Source organism: Saccostrea echinata, unplaced genomic scaffold (assembly GCF_033153115.1).
Source record: "Saccostrea echinata isolate AGI-Se365-2 ecotype Australia unplaced genomic scaffold, CSIRO_AGI_Sech_v1 ptg000023l, whole genome shotgun sequence".
Lineage (NCBI taxonomy): Eukaryota > Metazoa > Mollusca > Bivalvia > Ostreida > Ostreidae > Saccostrea > Saccostrea echinata.
Window position 1 is genome coordinate 1742945 of NW_026889772.1, and position 19915 is coordinate 1762859.

The following is a 19915-nucleotide window of genomic DNA, read 5'->3' on the forward strand; positions in this document are numbered from 1 at the left end:
TTTATGTCTGTCAAAATACATAGTTACTGGAACCAGCCTTTTATTTTTAAAATAAGTTTGATATAAAAGTATTAAAATCAATTTGATTTTGTATAATTAATTATGATTTTTTTTTTTTCAACAATCAATTTGCAGAGTGTCATGTCTCACAAAGATGGCAGATAGTTGCAAACTATTTTTTCAATGTAATAAAAAACACTGTAATTATTAGTATTGATGTTTTATTAGGCTGCACCTTAGTTTCATTCATGAAATAAAGTGCCCCATCACAGCATGATACACCCATCAAATATTGTTAAATTATCATAAACAGTTTAGATTCAATTGTTCGAATGACATCTTAGTGAGACAAGGCAGTCTGCAATTTGTTGTAAAGATATAAAAATTAAAATAAAAAATGTACAATAAATTATTAGTTTAAATTATATTATACAATATCATATAAGTTTTAATTATTATATACAATATCAAATTAGTTTTAATTACATCAAATTTATCTTGAAAGTAAGACTAGCCAACAAGAACAATTAAGAGACTGATTCCTTTTGCCCAATTCTCAAGAGATGTAGATAACACCTGCTTGATCAGAGATGCTCTACCAGTTATCTCCTCACACTAAACTCATTAATTTATCTCTAATTTGACATGCAATTTTCTGCTATCAAAATTTTCCTTGACCAGTGCCTGATCATTACACCCATGGGAGAGGTGGAATTTTTCTTGTTACAGATTGCCATAAAGAACATAATGAAAAAATAAGACTAGTGTTTTCTTGATTTAACACTTTTTTTAATAAAGATACTGCAATACTCTGACATCTTTTGGGATTGTGTAATTTAAAGTTAAAAGACGTAGTTTTTTGATTCTAAGTCTAATGGTTTTCTAAGTGGTCTTAAGGCGGGCGTATATAAAATATAATGAGTAATTAAATTTTCACTGTAAATGTTTAAGCAAATTGTGAACACCTCTCACATCTAGAAAACATTAGTGATTTGGTACATTCTCTGAAAAACCCAGCGGGGGGTATTTGTCCCTTTTGGACAGTTCTAGTTCTGATGTGTTTTATATTGTAGTTATGGGACAGCTGGAGATAAGTTTGCTTATTCTGATGTGTTTTATGTTGTAGTTATGGGACAGCTGGAGATAAGTTTTCTTATTCTGATGTGTTTTATATTGTAGTTATGGGACAGCTGGGGACATGTTTGCTTATTCTGATGTGTTTTATTTTGTAATTATGGGACAGCTGGAGATAAGTTTGCTTATTCTGATGTGTTTTATATTGTAGTTATGGGACAGCTGGGGACAAGTTTGCTTATTCTGATGTGTTTTATGTTGTAGTTATGGGACAGCTGGAGATAAGTTTGCTTATTCTGATGTGTTTTATGTTGTAGTTATGGGACAGCTGGAGATAAGTTTGCTTATTCTGATGTGTTTTATATTGTAGTTATGGGACAGCTGGGGACAAGTTTGCTTATTCTGATGTGTTTTATATTGTAGTTATGGGACAGCTGGGGACAAGTTTACTTATTCTGATGTGTTTTATATTGTAGTTATGGGACAGCTGGGGATAAGTTTGCTTATTCTCCAAAGTGTACACCAATGGGGACATTTAAGATCGACTTGACTGGTTCCCCATTTGTCGTCTCTGGGGATGTCCAGTGGACGTGGGTCGGGAAATTTCTGTCTAGTACCACACAGAATGGATCTGCATTGATCACCAACACATGTAAGAGAAAACTCCTTTTAAAGGAAAAACACATGTGAAAGAAATTATAAAGACTGATATTAATGAACTATGAATTTAATGCATGTGTTAATTAAACTGGTAGAGAAATAAAGAAAATAATAGTGTAATAAATAATCCTTAAAACTTTATTCATATACCAAATTTTCAGCCACCATCTAATTTTCATGCTCAATTAGTAATGTTCTGGTTGTTCTATACAACACTATATATAAAAATGAATATAGCTATTAATAAAATCAGAAATATGGAGGAAAATGTCTAAAATTAAAAAAAAAAAGTCAATGTTTATAATAAATAAACACAGTGAAAGGAATAGCACTTACCCATCTCTTGCTTTATTTCAACTTGCTTTGATTTTTAACTTGTCAGCTTACATTGTTTGTTAACTTTGTCAACTGACATGGATTGTTAATCGTTTCAGCTTACATTGGTTGCTTTATGGATATGGATGAGCGACTTCTACCGAGTGCACACTTCAGTGGAGATTATGTCACTGTAGAATATTGCATTCAGTTTTGTAACAGTAGAGGATTTCCATTTGCAGGAATGCAGGTACAGTCATTCTACAGTCTTGTCATGCCCAGCCATGAATATGGCCGGGGCGTATAGTGTTTGTCCTGATTGCCTTCTGTCCTTCAGTCACTTTGGATGTAACTCAATTTCAAAGAAACTATTCAAGATATTTTTATCAAACTTCTTATACTGATGCATATTGATTAGAGCTATTCAACTGTTTGAACATTTTTCTTACCTGGACCTTCCCTTTTACCTTGACATCACTTTTCTTAAATGTGATTAGCTCAGTTTTAAAGAAACTAATCAAGATATTAATAAACTGATAATTAATGGGGAGAACAAAGAGTTTTATTTGCTGTATCCTATTGGTTTACAGAACACTAGCTACTGTTACTTTAACCTTAACCTTTCATTTGAAATAAGAGTTTAAGTTGCTGTATCCTATTGGTTTACAGAACACTAGCTACTGTTACTTTAACCTTGACCTTTCTTTTGAAATAAGAGTTTAAGTTGCTGTATCCTATTGGTTTGCAGAACGCTAGCTACTGTTATTGTGGAGAAAGCCATGATCGATATCCAAGAGCGAATTCTGAGGCTGAATGTAACTCACCTTGTGCAGGCAGAGTCACTGAGAAGTGTGGAGGGAAGGGAAGAATATCTGTGTATGATACAGGTAGATATATTATGTAGGATACAGGTAGATATTGTATGGGATACAAGAAGATATTGCGTAGGATACAGGTAGATATATTATGTAGGATACAGGTAGATATATTATGTAGGATACAGGTAGATATTGTATGGGATACAAGAAGATATTGCGTAGGATACAGGTAAATATATTATGTAGGATACAGGTAGATATATTATGTAGGATACAGGTAGATATATCATGTAGGATACATGTAGATATTGTATGGGATACAAGAAGATATTGCGTAGGATACAGGTAGATATTGTGTAAGATACAGGTAGATATTGTATAGGATACAGGTAGATATTATGTAGGATACAAGTAGGTACAATGTAGGATACATGTAGACATTGTGTAGGATACAGGTAGATATTATGTAGGATACAGGAAGATATATTATGTAGTCTACAGTAGATATTGTGTAGGATACAGGTAGAAATTGAGTAGGATAGAGGTAGATATTGTGTAGGATACAGGTAGGCATTTTGTAGGATACAGGTAGATATTGTGTAGGATAAAGAAGATATTGTATAGGATACAGGTAGATATTGTATAGGATACAGGTATATTTTGTGTAGGATACAGGTAGATATTGTGTAGGATATAGGTAGATATTGTGTAGGATTAGGTAGCTATTGAGTAGGATAGAGGTAGATATTGTGTAGGATACAGGTAGATATTGTGTAGGGTACAGTAGATATTGTGTAGGATACAGTAGATATTGTGTAGGATACAGGAAGATATTATGTAGGACAAAGGTAGATATCATATAGGATACAGTTAGATATTGTGTAGGATATAGGTAGATATTTTGTAGGATACAGTTAGATATTGAGTAGGATAGAGATAGATATTGTGTAGGATACAGTAGATATTGTATAGGATACAGGTAGATATTGTGTAGGATACAGGTATATATTGTGTAGGATATAGTTGATATTGTGTAGGATACAGGTAGATATATTGTATGATACAGGTAGATATTGTGTAGGATACAGAAGATATTGTGTAGGATACAGGTAGATATTGTGTAGGATACAGGTATATATTGTGTAGGATACAGGTAGATATTGTGTAGGATATAGGTAGATATTGTGTAGGATTAGGTAGCTATTGAGTGGGATACAGGTAGATATTGTGTAGGATACAGTAGATATTGTGTAGGATACAGGTAGATATTGTGTTGGATACAGGTAGATATTGAGTAGGATACAGGTAGATATATTATGTAGGATGCAGGTAGATATTGTGTAAGATACATTTAGATATTGTGTTGGATACAGGTAGATATTATGTAGGAATACAGGTAGATATTGTGTAGTATACAGGTAAATATTGTGTAGGATACAGTAGATATTGTGTATTTTGTGGGATACAGGTAGATATTGTGTAGAATACTGGTAGATATTGTGTAGGATACTGGTAGATATTGTGAAGATATTGTATATGATACAGGTGGATATTGATAGATGTTGTATATGAATTGATGCAGGTAGATATTGTGTAAGATACAGGTAGATATCATGTAGTATACAGGAAGATATCATATAGGACACAGGTATATATCATATAGGATACAGTTAGATATTGTGTAGGATACAGGAAGATATTATGTAGGACAAAGGTAGATATCATATAGGATACAGTTAGATATTGTGTAGGATACAGGTAGATATTGTGTGAGATACAGGTAGATATTGTGTAAGATACAGGTAGATACTGTTTATGATTTAGGAACATGTAGATATTACAGTTATCAGGGAGTACCCAATTCTTTGAGTACAGTATACAGAGGTATATTTGTATAATTAGGATACAGGTACTTAAAATGCTCCTGATCCAATTTTTTGGCTATATCTAAGGAGATGAAATTTTTATATATACATAAATTTTCAGATAATAAAACTCTCTTTTGTTCTCTTTTCTGAGTCATATTTCTGGGTGGGTCAGTCAGGCACTTAACCATTAAATGTAGCAAGCAGAACACAAACTTTTCAGTAACTTTTAAATGAGGAAAATCCCTGATCTGACCTGTGTAAGAATCACTTAAAATACCTGTGTTATTTCATAGTTTTCATTAGACTATCATCTGTGTTTTCTTCTTTTGCTTTATAATAGTAAGATATTGATCATCTTTTTCAGGAGTTCCCCAGGCTATTGAGGGAAGGTGTGGAGTTTATAATTAGATATTGACTTTTTTCAGGAGTTCCTCAGGCTATTGAGGGAAGGTGTGGAGGATATCCGGGGAATTGTTTCCCTGCCCTGAAGTCTGCCCCGAGTGTTCCTAAGCTACAACTATCCCTGATTCGCACACAGCCTTGCCTTCAGCCGTAAGTTTCAAATTATATATATCTTAATGGCAAGATTTTTTCAGTTAATGTTGAATCATTTCTATTTTAAATTTTCAAGCATTTTGAAAATTTTTTGCATTATTTGATATTTATAAGCGAGGCAATATTTTCACGAATTTTGTTGCTTATTAATTATGATATTTAATAGTACAAATTTATTTGAGAATGAAATTTTTTTGTGGTCATGCATAATTATGGATTTCCAGTATTTCTTTCACTGTTAGTATTCTTGACATTTCACCTGCTTCCTTAACCCATTGACCTCTAGCAGGAATATTGTTTACATAATTATTGTTACAGTCACAATCATTTCTGTGGTTTAGTTCCGATAAGAATGATGGGGCATGTGTTGCTGATAATGGGAGGGGCTATAAATATCATTGTTTTCTATGGTTTAGTTTGGTAAGAATGAGGGGGCATGTGTTTCTGATAATGGAAGGGGCTATAAATATCATTGTTTTCTATGGTTTAGTTCTGTAAGAATGATGGGGCATGTGTTTCTGATAATGGGAGGGGCTATAGATATCATTGTTCTCTATGGTTAAGTTCTGTAAGAATGATGGGGCATGTGTTGCTGATAATGGGAGGGGCTATAAATATCATTGTTTTCTATGGTTAAGTTCTGTAAGAATGATGGGGCATGTGTTTCTGATAATGGGAGGGGCTATAAATATCATTGTTTTCTATGGTTAAGTTCTGTAAGAATGATGGGGCATGTGTTTCTGATATTGCGAGGGGCTATAAATATCATTGTTTTTTATGGTTTAGTTCTGTAAGAATGGTGGGACATGTGTTGCTGATAATGGGAGGGCCTATAAATCTCATTGTTTTCTATGGTTTAGTCCCTGTAAGAATGATGGGGCATGTGTTTCTGATAATGGGAGGGGCTATAAATACAGTTAAACTTCGTTATCTCGAAGTTGACGGGACCGTTGATGAACTTCGAGATATCCGGGGGTTCGACATATCGAGGGTTATAATTCAAATGAACTTCAAATAAACTTAGTGCAGAGAACATGTACTTAATAGTAAAAACATGTCAAAATTCCTTCTTGTTTGAAATTCTGTATACGTTTTCTTTAATATACATGTAAATGTATATAGCAATAAAAAGAATTTTGCATCCTCTTTATAATTCACAAAATAAAAACTTTGTATAATATGCACAGAGTTATAATCCAACATGGCAAGTCAACCGCTACTATCGTTTCCCATGTATACATAAAACGGATATCGTCTATGCATTGTAAGTTTAAAACCGGTCGCGGTAAGAAAAATGAAGAAAATTATTTTACCATAATAAAATCACATGCAAAAGAAGAATCACGCACTTTTGTCTAACAATAGAACAACACTGAATCACAGGGCACTATAGCACAAGTTTTCACTGCGACACATGCTCACATGGTGGTGTGTACAGATGATTGTAAATTCTGCACGCTCATATGGGAACAATAAATTCTAATTGCATTAAATTACAGAATTTTGTTTCACTTCGATGTTTATAATTTTCACTTTCATACGCATAAACTATGTATGCACGCATATTTCACATAGCATTAAATTTATAGCGATTATCAAGATAAACGTACCCAAGCCACAAAACAATTAACGTGTCATCCACGCGTATGCATTAGACTAATACACATAACCTTTGGCTTGCATAATTAAAATCATGGTAAGCCATACATACACTTCGTATAATTATCGCACTATCATCTGTTGATCACAGGAACACAGGTAACCCTAGCGTGACAGACAGGTGGGTGTTATCAATAGAGCATTCAGTTTACCTAACGGACTTGATCATCAGAGCGGAAAATTATCCTGACTTCGAGATAACGCATGTGATTTTAATGAATGGGTACACAATTTTACTTCGAGATAACCGGGGTATTCGACATTACCGTGTTCGACATAGAGGGGTTTATTTTAATCATTTATAAAGCAAATTTCGTCGGGACCGCGGCCTTTCTTTGACATGTCCGGGGTATTCGAGATATCTGTGTTCGAGATTTCGAAGTTTAGCTGTATCAATATTAGAAGACTGTGATTTTGTCTATGATGTACATTAAGGACATACACAACGTAGGTTGAACTTTTGTCTTTTTCCCTGGAGTTGATGAGTTCCAATACTTGAAGGAACTGTGTGCTACATTTTAATGTCTATATATCCTGTTGTACACTTCTTCTAAAACAAGTTTGGATAAACAAAACATCTAGAATATATGTTTAGTAATTTTTGTATATTTTTCTTTGAATTATACAGGAATTTTCATCAAAATTGATATCTTTTCAAAACCCCTGGTAATACATGCTGATTATTTGTCTACAAACATTTGATGGCACTATAATCTTGAATTAAGAATATCTTGAAAAATTATCAGTAAGTAAGGTACGTTGCTTATGTCCTTAAGTCCCTGTAAGAATGAGAGTGTGTGTTCCTGTAGGTGGGAGGGGCTACATGTATCAATGATGTAAGACTTTTTTGTTCTGTGATGTAGTTTGAGTCCCTGTAAGGATAAGGGGCATGTGTTGCTTTAAGTGGGAGGGGCTACATATACCAGTGATATAAGATTGTGATTTTTTTCAATGATGATGAATCCCATAAGAATGAGGGGGCATATGTTGCTGGTGGGAGGGGTCAAAGATTACAGTGTTGTAAGATTATGTTGCTCTTTTTTTGGGGTCCCTATAAGAGTGATGGGCATTTGTTGCTGTTGGTGGGCAGGGTAACAGATGTCACTGATGTAAGATTTCATTTTTTTCTGTGATGTAGATTGAGTCCCTGTAAGAATGAAGGGGTGTATGTTGCTGTTGGTGGGTGGGGTTACAGATGACAGTGATGTAAGATTGTATTGTTTTTTATGATGTAGATCAAGTCCTTGTCAGAATGAGGGTACGTGTGTTGCTATAGGAGGCGGGGTTACATATGACATTGGTGTAAGATTATATTGTTTTCTAAGATGTAGATTGGGTCCCTATAAGAATGAGGGGATATGTGTTGCTGTTGGTGGGCGGGATTACAGATGTAAGTGATGTAAGATTTTGTTGTTTTCTTGGTGTAGATTGAGTCCCTGTAAGAATGAGGGGGCATGTGTTGCTGTTGATGGGCGGGGTTATTGATGTAAGTGATTAAGATTTTGTTGTTTTCTTGATGTAGATTGAGTCCCTGTAAGAATGAGGGGGCATGTGTTGCTGTTGGTGGGCGGGGCTACAGATGTCAATGTTATCAAGGGTACACTGGATACAATTGTGAACTTCAAAATGGTAAGAATAAAAAAGACTTTCAGAATATATTCCACTTCTTAAATTCTTGGTAATGTTTTGGATGATTTAGAATTAGTACATCAGTTTACAAGTACTCAGTGTAAATGTTGAGATATTATTTTCAGAGACCGTCGTGTTTGCTGCTGTTGGTTGTCCGGCTGGTTACCAGGCAGAGAAGTGTTTGTGTAGAGATAACAATTGTGCTGGGGCCCGTTTTAATGGAGATATCTGTCAAACACAGCAAGGCTCAGTAAGACCCAATTTCTATTGCCTGATTTATGGTACAGTAGTTGTTTTTTTAGAGCTGATTTTAATGGTGCAATAGATAATTGTTTATATGACCTGTTTAATGGTACAATAGATAATGGTTTATATGACCTGTTTAATGGTGCAATAGATAGTTGTTTATATGGCCTGTTCAATGGTTCAATAGATAATGGCTTATATGACCTGTTTAATGATGCAATAGATAATGGTTTAAATGGCCTGTATAATGGTGCAATGGATAATGGTTTATATGACCTGTTTAATGGTTCAATAGATAGTTGTTTATATGGCCTGTTCAATGGTACAATAGATAATGGCTTATATGACCTGTTTAATGGTGCAATAGATAATGGTTTATATGGCCTGTATAATGGTGCAATGGATAATGGTTTATATGACCTGTTTAATGGTTCAATAGATAGTTGTTTATATGGCCTGTTCAATGGTACAATGGATAGTGGTTTTTATTATACTTCTGTTAAAATGTTTCCTATATAAAGTTAAGAAGGTAAACTAACTATCTTTATAGTCTCAAAATTTCCACACATAGCAAAGCTATACCCCGGGGTATAGTTTTTGCTATCCACCCCTCGGAAAATTTTCATGCAATTATTGCCGCCAAGTTTGATTTCCTGTAATCAATCTATAGACTTATGATGTCATCCTGACTTCAATAGCATTGTGACGTCATCAGGATTTCAGCTCATTCTAGCAGTGTTATCTTATTCCAAATACTTGTTCAAAACTTTTATAATTTTTTTTTCATGTTTTTACTATGGAACTGTAGTATCAGGTAAATCCAACCCTCAGAAATTATGATACACATCAGTATAATAAAACGCTTATCCACTGGCTGTGACTGGGATAGCTCTTTCATCAAACCCTTGACAGGAACTATTCCCCTCGGGCAAGCCCTCGGGGAATAGTTCCTGTCGCGGGTTTGATAAAAGAGCTATCCCACTCACAGCCAGTGGATAAGTGTATAATATGACCTGTTTAATGATAATAGTTTATATGGCCTGTTTTAGATAGTGGTTTATATTGTCTGTTTATGGTTTATGAGGCCATTTTTATGGTACTGTTTAGGTAATGGTCTATGTTTTTTTTTCTAAGAGAAATATGTTTCAAACCCCACAAGCCAAAAAATATTATCTTAGAACCACTTTGCACAGTGGTATTCACTAGGATTTAGTGATTTTTGTAGCCAGATTAAATGGTGATATTCATTTTAGACCCAACAGGGCATATGTTCAAAGTGGAGTTTTTCTGCTAGATAGATTTAATGGACAAAGGGCATACTAGTATACTTTTTTTTTGTTGGTCCGTCAAGAATTTGGTCCATAACTCTTGATTTTAAACTATAAAAGAGAACAACTGTATTTTATCAAGAGATCAGGTCATTGCTTCATGCCAGGCCAAGGTCATATATTAAGGTCAAGTATTATGACACTAGTAGAGTTATTGCTTAAAACATTCTTTTGTAAAATATAGAACACTGTCCTACTTCTAACTTTAATCTCACTCATTAGTTCAATATAAAATTTACCATGAGACTAAAGTCATTTTCTCTTTCAGCCGAAGGTGACCTGCAGACCGAGTAGTTCAGCTCATGTAATTTTGTTCAATGTGGATGGTAACCAGGGACAACAGTCTATTTCCTGTCCAGTAGGAGCGGATCTAGTGGGGTGTTCTTACTGGGATAAGTAAGATATACTTAAATTGTTATTTCTGGCCAGCTTGATAAATCCAATCTATGGAGTGATGATGTGACTCTTCCTAACCATTTTCAAAGATTTTTTCATAACTGTTCATAATGCATTGGATATTATAAAAAAAAAAAACAACCAAATTTTAACATGACAACTTGAATTTTTACTTGACAATATAAATTTAAAATCTGAGTTATGCAAATATTAAAAATAGAAACATAATGATGTCCTCTTTTTACTTCACTACAGATCAGGACAGAAAATTTCCAATGGAGAGGCAGACAGGGCTAGATATTTGTCAGGACAGTGTGCCCTCCTTCACTCGTGTCAACAGTGTACCCTACAGGCCAGGTGTAAAAGTAGGTATTGTACAGGCCAGGTGCAAATGTAGGTATTGTACAAAAAAAAGTGTACCCTACTTATGTTCTCTTTCGCTTCGCTCAGCCGAACATAAATTATTTCCTATTCTTTTTACATAAATAAAAACTCAAACACAAATATAGGAGGAGGTGACAATGTTAACCAGATTTAATAAAACAGATTTGTACAAAAATAAACGCGTCCATTGGTGCATCTTTACAGGCCGGTTTGGAGGATATAGCACATAGTCAAGCACAGGATTAGTCCTTAAAATGCAATGGAACTCCAGGCTAGGAATCGGATCAAACTTAAATGAAACTAAACAGCAATCTACAAAAGAATTCTGCTTGATTATTATATCAAAGTAAAAAAAAATTCGGAAAACTAATAGGTCGTGGCTAACTTGTCGAATGACAATAGAACCAAAAACACGAGTTTAAATACCCTTAGACCGAATTACTACCTGCCGCAAAATAGACCCCAAAGTGATTTAAATTAAAATAGCATATAATAGATATGAAAAGAAAGTATCGATAAGATACTTACTGACCGGATAGCCGAATCGATACACCCGCCGCCCCTCGCACCAAAGCAACCAGGTTCGACCCCCCAGAACACCAGCCAATTTTTTATTATTTTTTAATGTAACCGAAAAGAAATTTATTTATGTTCTCTTTCGCTTCGCTCAGCCGAACATAAATCATTTCCTATTCTTTTTACATAAATAAAAACTCAAACACAAATATAGGAGGAGGCGACAATGTTAGCCAGATTCGAATAAAAACGTCTGAGAAAAAAATGTAAAGAAAAGATCATTTAATTACAATCCCAAATTTTTTGACACAAATAGAACCTTCTCTGTACTGTCCTTAACGTAACCGTCCTTTGCTGTTTCGCTCTTCCACCTTCCATGAGCCTTAAATAGTCTGTCAGGGATGTCTAAATTGGCTGCGGCTGTAGCGCCTCCAGATTTAAGTGAATGTACACCGACGCATCCTCCCCAACATCTTGCAATGACTTCAAAATAAGTTCTCTAACACAAGAATAAGATATGGCTTTGTTACTTTTAGCAAGCTTATAAGAATCACATTTTTTGAAATATCTTAATGACCTAAATATAAATTCATCAGAATCTTTCTGAATACCAGCCAATCTAAGATAATCAATTAGACACTGAACAGGACACAAAGCAGAGTTAAGTTTTGCTATATGCACAATGTTACCCCTTCTGTAAATATCAGTCTTGGAACTTCTTAGTTGAATTTCTACGTGAGTATCGTAAAAGGTTATGTCCGATCTCTTAATGTTGCATAGCTCTCTGGCCCTAAAAAATCCTGCATATCCAAGAACAAACAGTAATCTAATACGTAAATCAGATAAATCAGACATATTACTCTTTAAGCTGAAAACTTTGGAAATAATATTAGATGTTATCGGTTGCTTCTTGTTCACTGAAGTTTTTGAAAGAGTACGCAAAGCTCCTTCAAAAGTCATTTTCACAAGTTTGTCAATACACGGGTTTGGAAACAAATTTTTCTCATGGTACCATTGCACTGCATAAAAAATGGAAGTAAGCACTGAAGATGTCGATTTACTCTGAACAAGATGAGAAATGAAGAGAGACACTGTTGCAGGCGATGCTGGTAAAGAAGATATATTGTGAAGTGAACACCAGTATTCGAATTTAGAAAAATAAGTCTTGTATTTACGTAAAGTGGACTTTGATTTTGACGCCTCGATTAAACGTGGTATATTTCCAGCCAGCGTAGCAATGTCCCCCTCTTCATGAGTTCTCAATTCCGCCCAGTGTGAATGGTTGAAGAACTGAAATTATAAACAATAAAACATAAAGGAATAAAATTTTAATTTTTTTTTTTAATGCCTTAACCAACATGCATATAAAACTTCCATTTTTGGCTCCTAAGCCATTCAATCACAAATATCAGGCTCTCAGCCTACAAAACATAAGTAGATCCTGGCTCTCAGCCAATTATTACACATATAAGGCTCTCAGCCAATTATTACACATATCAGGCTCTCAGCCAATTATTACACAAATCAGGCTCTCAGCCAATCATTACACATATCAGGCTCTCAGCCAATCATTACACATATTAGGCTCTCAGCCAATCATTACACATATCTGGCTCTCAGCCAACCATAACACATATCAGGCTCTCAGCCTTAAAATGCAAAAAGAAAAATCAGTCCCGACTCCCAGCAGAAAATAACACATAAATGTCTCACCATTAGAACATAAAAACAAATGCGTCTGAATAAGTCTAACTGTCAAAATTAACGCTAAGTACTATTACGTTCGAGAAAAATTTCACGACGGCAAAAACACTTTCTTTGTAAGATCCTGCAATGAAAAATTTCTTGGTTTGTCATATTCAACATAGTCAATCACAAAATTTTTGAATTCTCCATCCACATTTACCAGCATAGGCCAAAAAAGAGACGATGTCCACTTTGGCACAATAAGTGTTCCATGCGCTTTACACAAACTTAAATGATTAATAACATCTGGAATAAGAGAAACTGGGGGAACGATCCAAGAGTTAAAATATTTCCAATTAAAGGCAAACGCATCAACCCCAGAACTCCCCGGCGTCCAAAATTTACTGAAAAACTTTTTTACCTTAAAATTGTTACAATCTGCAAAAAGGTCTACATCATATGGTCCCCATTTTTTACTAAAAAATTGAAAAATGATATCAGAAACAGACCAATCATCAAAATCATATACTTTGCTATAACAATCGGCAACTATATTTTCATCTCTCGGAATCCACTCTACTTCTAGTGTTATTTGATTTTGAATACAAAAAGAAAAAATATTAAGTGCGATGTTATGAAGATCTTTTTTCATGCTACCTGAATTAACTATTTTAACTACATTTTGATTGTCAGTATAAAGCTTTACAGTTCTGTTGCTAATCTTATCTGCGGAAGAAATTAAAGTTGTCTCAACTGCTTTCATCTCCCTCCAGGTAGAACTCTTCAGAGCTTCCACAGAAGTCCACATTTTATGCACTACACTATCTGCGAATTCCACAATGTAACCAGCCGCTGCGTACTTGCTTGCATCCGTATAAACAATCCTTTGTGGAATGAAACTGCCTTTAAGAAAACATTTAGAAGGCAAACATTGCAAATTAAACAACCAAAAGTTAAGTTCAATCGCAATTTCATCTGTGAGAAAAATAGGATGATCCCATGAAACTGAATTGGCAATAACCATATGCATAACTCTTGTCATAATAGCACATACATTTCCTAAAGATTGCTGGAAAGAAATTATGTTTCCAGCTATACTAGCTAGAACACGTGGTGTAATTTTTTTCAGAAGAAAAAACATCCCTGATTTTGCCTAATAATTTATCAATTTTTTATTGAGGTATGAAAAGCATACCATGTACAGTATCCCAAGAAAACCCCAACCATTCCATAGATTGACAAGGATTCCAAACACTCTTATCTTCGTTAACCAGAAACCCTGCTGAATTTAAATCTGCTTTAATAGCTGAAGACATAACCTTACAAGATTCCAGATCGTTTGCTAACCCAAATCCATCGTCTAAATAAATAACAATTCTATGACCTTGTGCTCTCCAATACTTTAACAAAGGCTTGAGCAACTGTGTAAAAATAAAAGGAGCAGAGCTCAAGCCGAAGGGAAGTACTGTAAAAGAATAATAGGAACTTTTCCAACAGAAACTCAAAAACTTAAAATGCAATGGATTTATGTCCAAATGATGATAGCCACTCTTAAGATCAAACTTGAACATAAAGTCGTTTTTCTTACAAAATTTGATAGCACTACTAACACCCTCTAGCTTAAATTTATTTTTTCTTACACACTTGTTAACGTGTCTGAGATCCAAAATAAGTCTTTTCTTGCCATGAGAATTTATAGAAACTGACAGAGGATTTACAATAGAAGGAACATTAATACACCTTACAATTACTTTTTTGTCTAACAAACTACTTATTTCGCTATCTACAAATACCTCATGTTCAAGAGAAGACTTATTGTTCTGCAACATAATTGATTCTGGAAAACAATCAAAAGGAATACTGTAACCGTACTGAATAATATCAATGATATATTGTTCTGCACGCAATTGGTCTTTCCAAAAAGAAATGTTTTTTACTAGACTTCCTTTAACTGTTTGTACATTTATAATTTCTCTTTCACAAGACAAAATATCTTTTACCAGTTTAGGTTCTTTGATTATCTGTGGAGGGTCTGGTTTGTGTTGAAGTTGGCTTCCCGATCGCGAAGGGTTGGCTCTTTTTCTTGAGTGGACAGTTGACACTCGAGTGCCCGAACCCGTTGCAATACAGGCACTGGTCTGGTTGTATTCTGTAGGGGCTAGACTGAGGTCCTCCATAATTCCCGTATGTGCCAAACTGCCTGGTGTAAGGAGTAAATCTTTGCTGGAAAAATTTGCTATCTGCACGAAAAGGATTATTATAATTCCTCTTATCAAACCTTTTCCTTTTAGCCCTGGCTTCTGCTTGACGAAGTCTTTGACTTTCTTCGGAACTCTCCGTAATTGGATCATCCTTATACTCTTTGGCCACATCCCAACCGTACTTATCTGCAATTCTGATAACTTTTTTCTGGTCTTTAATACGAAGAACAGCTTTTTTGATTATTTCTTTAGCATTCAAAACATCACCATAGTCAATATATTTGTCTATACTTTCAAAGTCACTTTGTAAATCTGTTAAAAAGTTATACCTTTCTTTGTGATGCTCCAACTTGAAATCAACAGAATTTTCTTTGGAAAAACTGGTTGATTTTTTGGCCTCTAACTCCTTTAAAAGAAGCTTTTTGTTTTCAGCTAAAGCTGCGTCCAACTTACAGGAGAACAACTGGAATGCTTCAGCGTTAGTAAGGTCCTCAGTCAAAGTTTGCGAACGGTTATCCTGAGCACGGCTAAACTCGTTGTTGAACATACGTCGGTTTTGCTCGGGAAGAACACTTATCCCCGGGCTACCACGTGGAGATTGCTCGCTCCCGTCTGAATCGGACATTTGTAGATCTAACTAATAGGTCGTGGCTAACTTGTCGAATGACAATAGAACCAAAAACACGAGTTTAAATACCCTTAGACCGAATTACTACCTGCCGCAAAATAGACCCCAAAGTGATTTAAATTAAAATAGCATATAATAGATATGAAAAGAAAGTATCGATAAGATACTTACTGACCGGATAGCCGAATCGATACACCCGCCGCCCCTCGCACCAAAGCAACCAGGTTCGACCCCCCTGAACACCAGCCAATTTTTTATTATTTTTTAATGTAACCGAAAAGAAATTTATAGACCTGGTGTAAAAGTAAGTATCGTACAGGCCAGGTGTAACAATTGGGTTATTTGTTTAGTTGTTTGAAGTATATTCATTTTAAAACAAGCCAGTTTGGATGATATATTAAACTTACATGTCCAGATTCATGAAAACCAGTGATGTAAGAAACACCAGATAACCAGGTTACAAGTGTAACTGTCCTATTTTGCCTCATATTTAGAAGTTAATGAACGTCAAAGTTGGCAAGGTTACTGTGTTTGTTTATTATGAATATGTGAAAAGATTTGATGAAATTCCATAATTTTATATACAGTAAAATTTGTCTAATCCGGAATCTGAGTACTCCGGATTTTTGTATATTCCGGCTATAAATTTTAGTCCCATGCACTTTTTTAACAAATTCATTAGAAAAAATTCTGTGTAGTCTGGATACTGTCTGTTCTGTATTCCGAACGGCCATACTGGTCCCAACTGCTCATAATTAACAGTAATTATTTCCTCTAATCTGGCCTAGCATAATAACTGAGTTACTTCTAAGCAATTAACACCTTTCACGGTAGATGTGCTAACGTGTGTTTACATTAGTGCCATGAAGTCAGACGAAACGCGGCGGTGACACAGCCCACTTGTCATGAAGAAATATAACATTTAATTGCAAGTAAATTAAAATAAATTACTTTCATGTTTAACTTGCTTTTAACTCCATTTCACACAGTATAACATAAAATCAATACAATATAGGTACATGATTTACAAATGAAAATTTAAATCGTGATTGAAACTCAAACGTCTCATTTCACAATGGTGCCATAACATTGGAGGGAAGACGTTAATTTTTACTTAACTATTAAAAATTCAAACCAATAATTATCAAATCATAAATAATTGTGTTTATGGTTAGGTTGAATGCACTCTTTGACATGCAAAACCCGTGCCGCTTGATATATAGTACAATATATGTTTCTGTAGATTTTGACTCTTAGGTAACATTTCACGTTGAGTCTAAAACTTCGTGAACAAAAAAGAAAAATTTACAGTAAGTCATGCAAGACCATTTTATAATTTCTAGACTCCAAAATATTGGTTGATTTTATCATTTAAATACATTTTTCCTTCATATATATTGTACTTGTAAATAAAACAACAAAAGTAGATTTCAAATATTTTCCAGCATTTTTCCTGCACTCCGGATTCTGTCTAAACTGACCAAATTTTATAGAACTGGCAGTATCCGGTTTGGACAAATTATACTGTACATGGTGTATGGAGCAACTATCTAAATTACAATCAAAGGTTTTATTAAATTCAGTGTTATATTTAAAATAAACCTTAAACCTTAATCCCGAGTCTCATTAATCTACTGCTATCTGCAATGTATTTTAAAAACTTACATACAATGGCTCCTCATACTTTAAAACTCTTGACTCAACACTGATTGATGAAAAATAAATTTCAGAGTATGACTGTGGGTGTAAAAATGGTGGACATTGTCACAGAATAACAGGAGAGTGCGTATGTACTGATGGTTACTCAGGGGAAAAGTGTGAGGTGTTTGATTACTGCAGCTTCTACGAAAACGAGAGGAACACACCAGCATGTGGCTCAGCAGGTAAGATGATCCAAAGGTACACACCAGCGTGTGGCTCAGCATGTAAGATGATCCAAAGGTACACACCAGCATGTGGCTCAGCAGTTAAGATTATCCAAAGGTACACACCAGCATGTGGCGCAGCAGGTAAGATAATCCTTAGGTACACACCAGCATGTGGCTCAGCAGGCAAGATTATCCAAAGGTACACACCAGCATGTGGCGCAGCAGGTAAGATAATCCAAAGGAACACAACAGCATGTGGCTTGGCAGGTAAGATAATCCAAAGGTACACACCAGCATGTGGCTCAGCAGGTAAAATAATCCAAAGGTACACACCAGCATGTGGCTCAGCAGGTAAGATAATCCAAAGGTACACACCAGCATGTGGCTCAGCAGGTAAAATAATCCAAAGGTACACACCAGCATGTGGTTCAGCAGGTAAGATAATCCAAAGGTAAAACACCAGCATTTGGCTCAGCAGTTAAGATTATCCAAAGGTACACAGCAGCATGTGGCTCAGCAGGTAAGATGATCCAAAGGTACACAGCAGCATGTGGCTCAGCAGGTAAGATGATCCAAAGGAACACAACAGCATGTGGCGCAGCAGGTAAGATGATCCAAAGGTACACACCAGCATGTGGCTCAGCATGTAAGATGATCCAAAGGTACACACCAGCATGTGGCTCAGCAGGTAAGATAATCCAAAGGAACACAACAGCATGTGGCTCAGCAGGTAAGATGATCCAAAGGTACACACCAGCATGTGGCTCAGCAGGTTAGATAATCCAAAGGAACACACCAGCAAGTGGCTCAGCAGGTAAGATGATCCAAAGGTACACACCAGCATGTGGCTCAGCAGGTAAGATAATCCAAAGATACACACCAGCATGTGGCTCAGCAGGTTAAATAATCCAAAGGGATATCCCATCATATGGCTCAATAGGTATGTTATTTTAAAGTATTGTCCCACAATGAGGCACAATGGGCTAGTTATTTGAGAGGAATGTTCCCCATGTGGCCAAGTGGGTAGGTTATTCCAAAGGAATGCTTTACCATGTGGCTATTAGATAAATTATTATAGAGGAATGTACCATCATTTGGCTCAGTGGATAAGTTATTCTAGAGGAACACTTTATCACTTGGCTCAGTGGGTAAGTTATTTTAAGGGAATGCTTTACCATCTGGCTTGATGGATAAGTTGTTCCACAGGAATAACCCATCATGTGGCTTGGTGGAGAAGTTATTCTGGAGGAACACAACACTAAAAAGATTTTTTTCTTTACACTTTAGAATTAAATCATCAATTTAAATGATCATAAACTTGCATTGAAATTAATTAGGGCACCGCTCTGCGGGTGGCCTATAGTGATCAGTCTGTCCGTCCGTCCGTCTGAGATCTCTTGTCCGGAGCATATCTTCTCTCTCCTTTGCAAAACTGGCTCATACTCCACCCACAGAGTGTCTTTGGGTAAAGGGTGTGCAGTGACCTTGAACCATGTTTCTAGATCTAAGGTTAAGGTCATAGCAGAATTATATGAAAAATCCTTGTCCGGAGAATATCTTCTCTCCCCTTGGTCCAGTGTGGCTCATACTTCACTCAGAGAGTGCCACTGGTCAATGGATGTGCAGTGACCTTGAACGAAGTTTCTTAGTCAAGGATATAGGTCAAAAATAGGCTACCTTGCATTTTCATGTTTGTTGCTGAAAGCGGGGCCCTTTGAGATGGCCACCATCTCAATGATGTCTAGTTTATGTTTATTTACATTAAGGTGTGCTCTTTCTGGTTAAAAGCACAAGTATTACTGTTGTGGTAGTATTATGTCTGTTAGAAGCTTAAGTTTGATTTCTGTTATAGGGTTCTGTTCTGCTGTTCCGGAGAACACGATTCATGTTTATGGTGGTGACCAGAGGGGAGACCACTGTGTATTTCCCTTCAGTGTGAACGGTCAGTCGTACGCGAAATGTGTGGAAGACAATACAGTGAGTTATCGGTTGTTGATGGATGTAAAAATCTCTGTGAAATATCTACACAAGTGATAAAACATGTTTATAGTAAAAACTTAACAATGTAATGATATGTAAATATT

The 19915-nt window shown here is 35.5% G+C and overlaps 1 protein-coding gene across 3 annotated transcripts in view; it reads left to right on the plus strand.

The window, feature by feature from the left end:
* LOC133191060 (uncharacterized) overlaps window positions 1-19915 on the plus strand; it is a 103723-nt gene that overhangs the window by 7207 nt on the left and 76601 nt on the right. For 2 of the 3 annotated variants that reach the window (XM_061326740.1, XM_061326737.1), the window contains exons 4-14: window positions 1551-1726; window positions 2169-2299; window positions 2798-2936; window positions 5100-5124; window positions 5186-5287; window positions 8472-8578; window positions 8704-8828; window positions 10421-10548; window positions 10804-10913; window positions 17694-17846; window positions 19684-19808. In XM_061326740.1, coding sequence (XP_061182724.1) covers window positions 1551-1726; window positions 2169-2299; window positions 2798-2936; window positions 5100-5124; window positions 5186-5287; window positions 8472-8578; window positions 8704-8828; window positions 10421-10548; window positions 10804-10913; window positions 17694-17846; window positions 19684-19808 — 1321 coding nt within the window. Of the gene's footprint in view, window positions 1-1550; window positions 1727-2168; window positions 2300-2797; window positions 2937-5099; window positions 5125-5160; window positions 5288-8471; window positions 8579-8703; window positions 8829-10420; window positions 10549-10803; window positions 10914-17693; window positions 17847-19683; window positions 19809-19915 lie in introns of all 3 variants that reach the window. The other variant, XM_061326739.1, reaches the window with a different exon arrangement.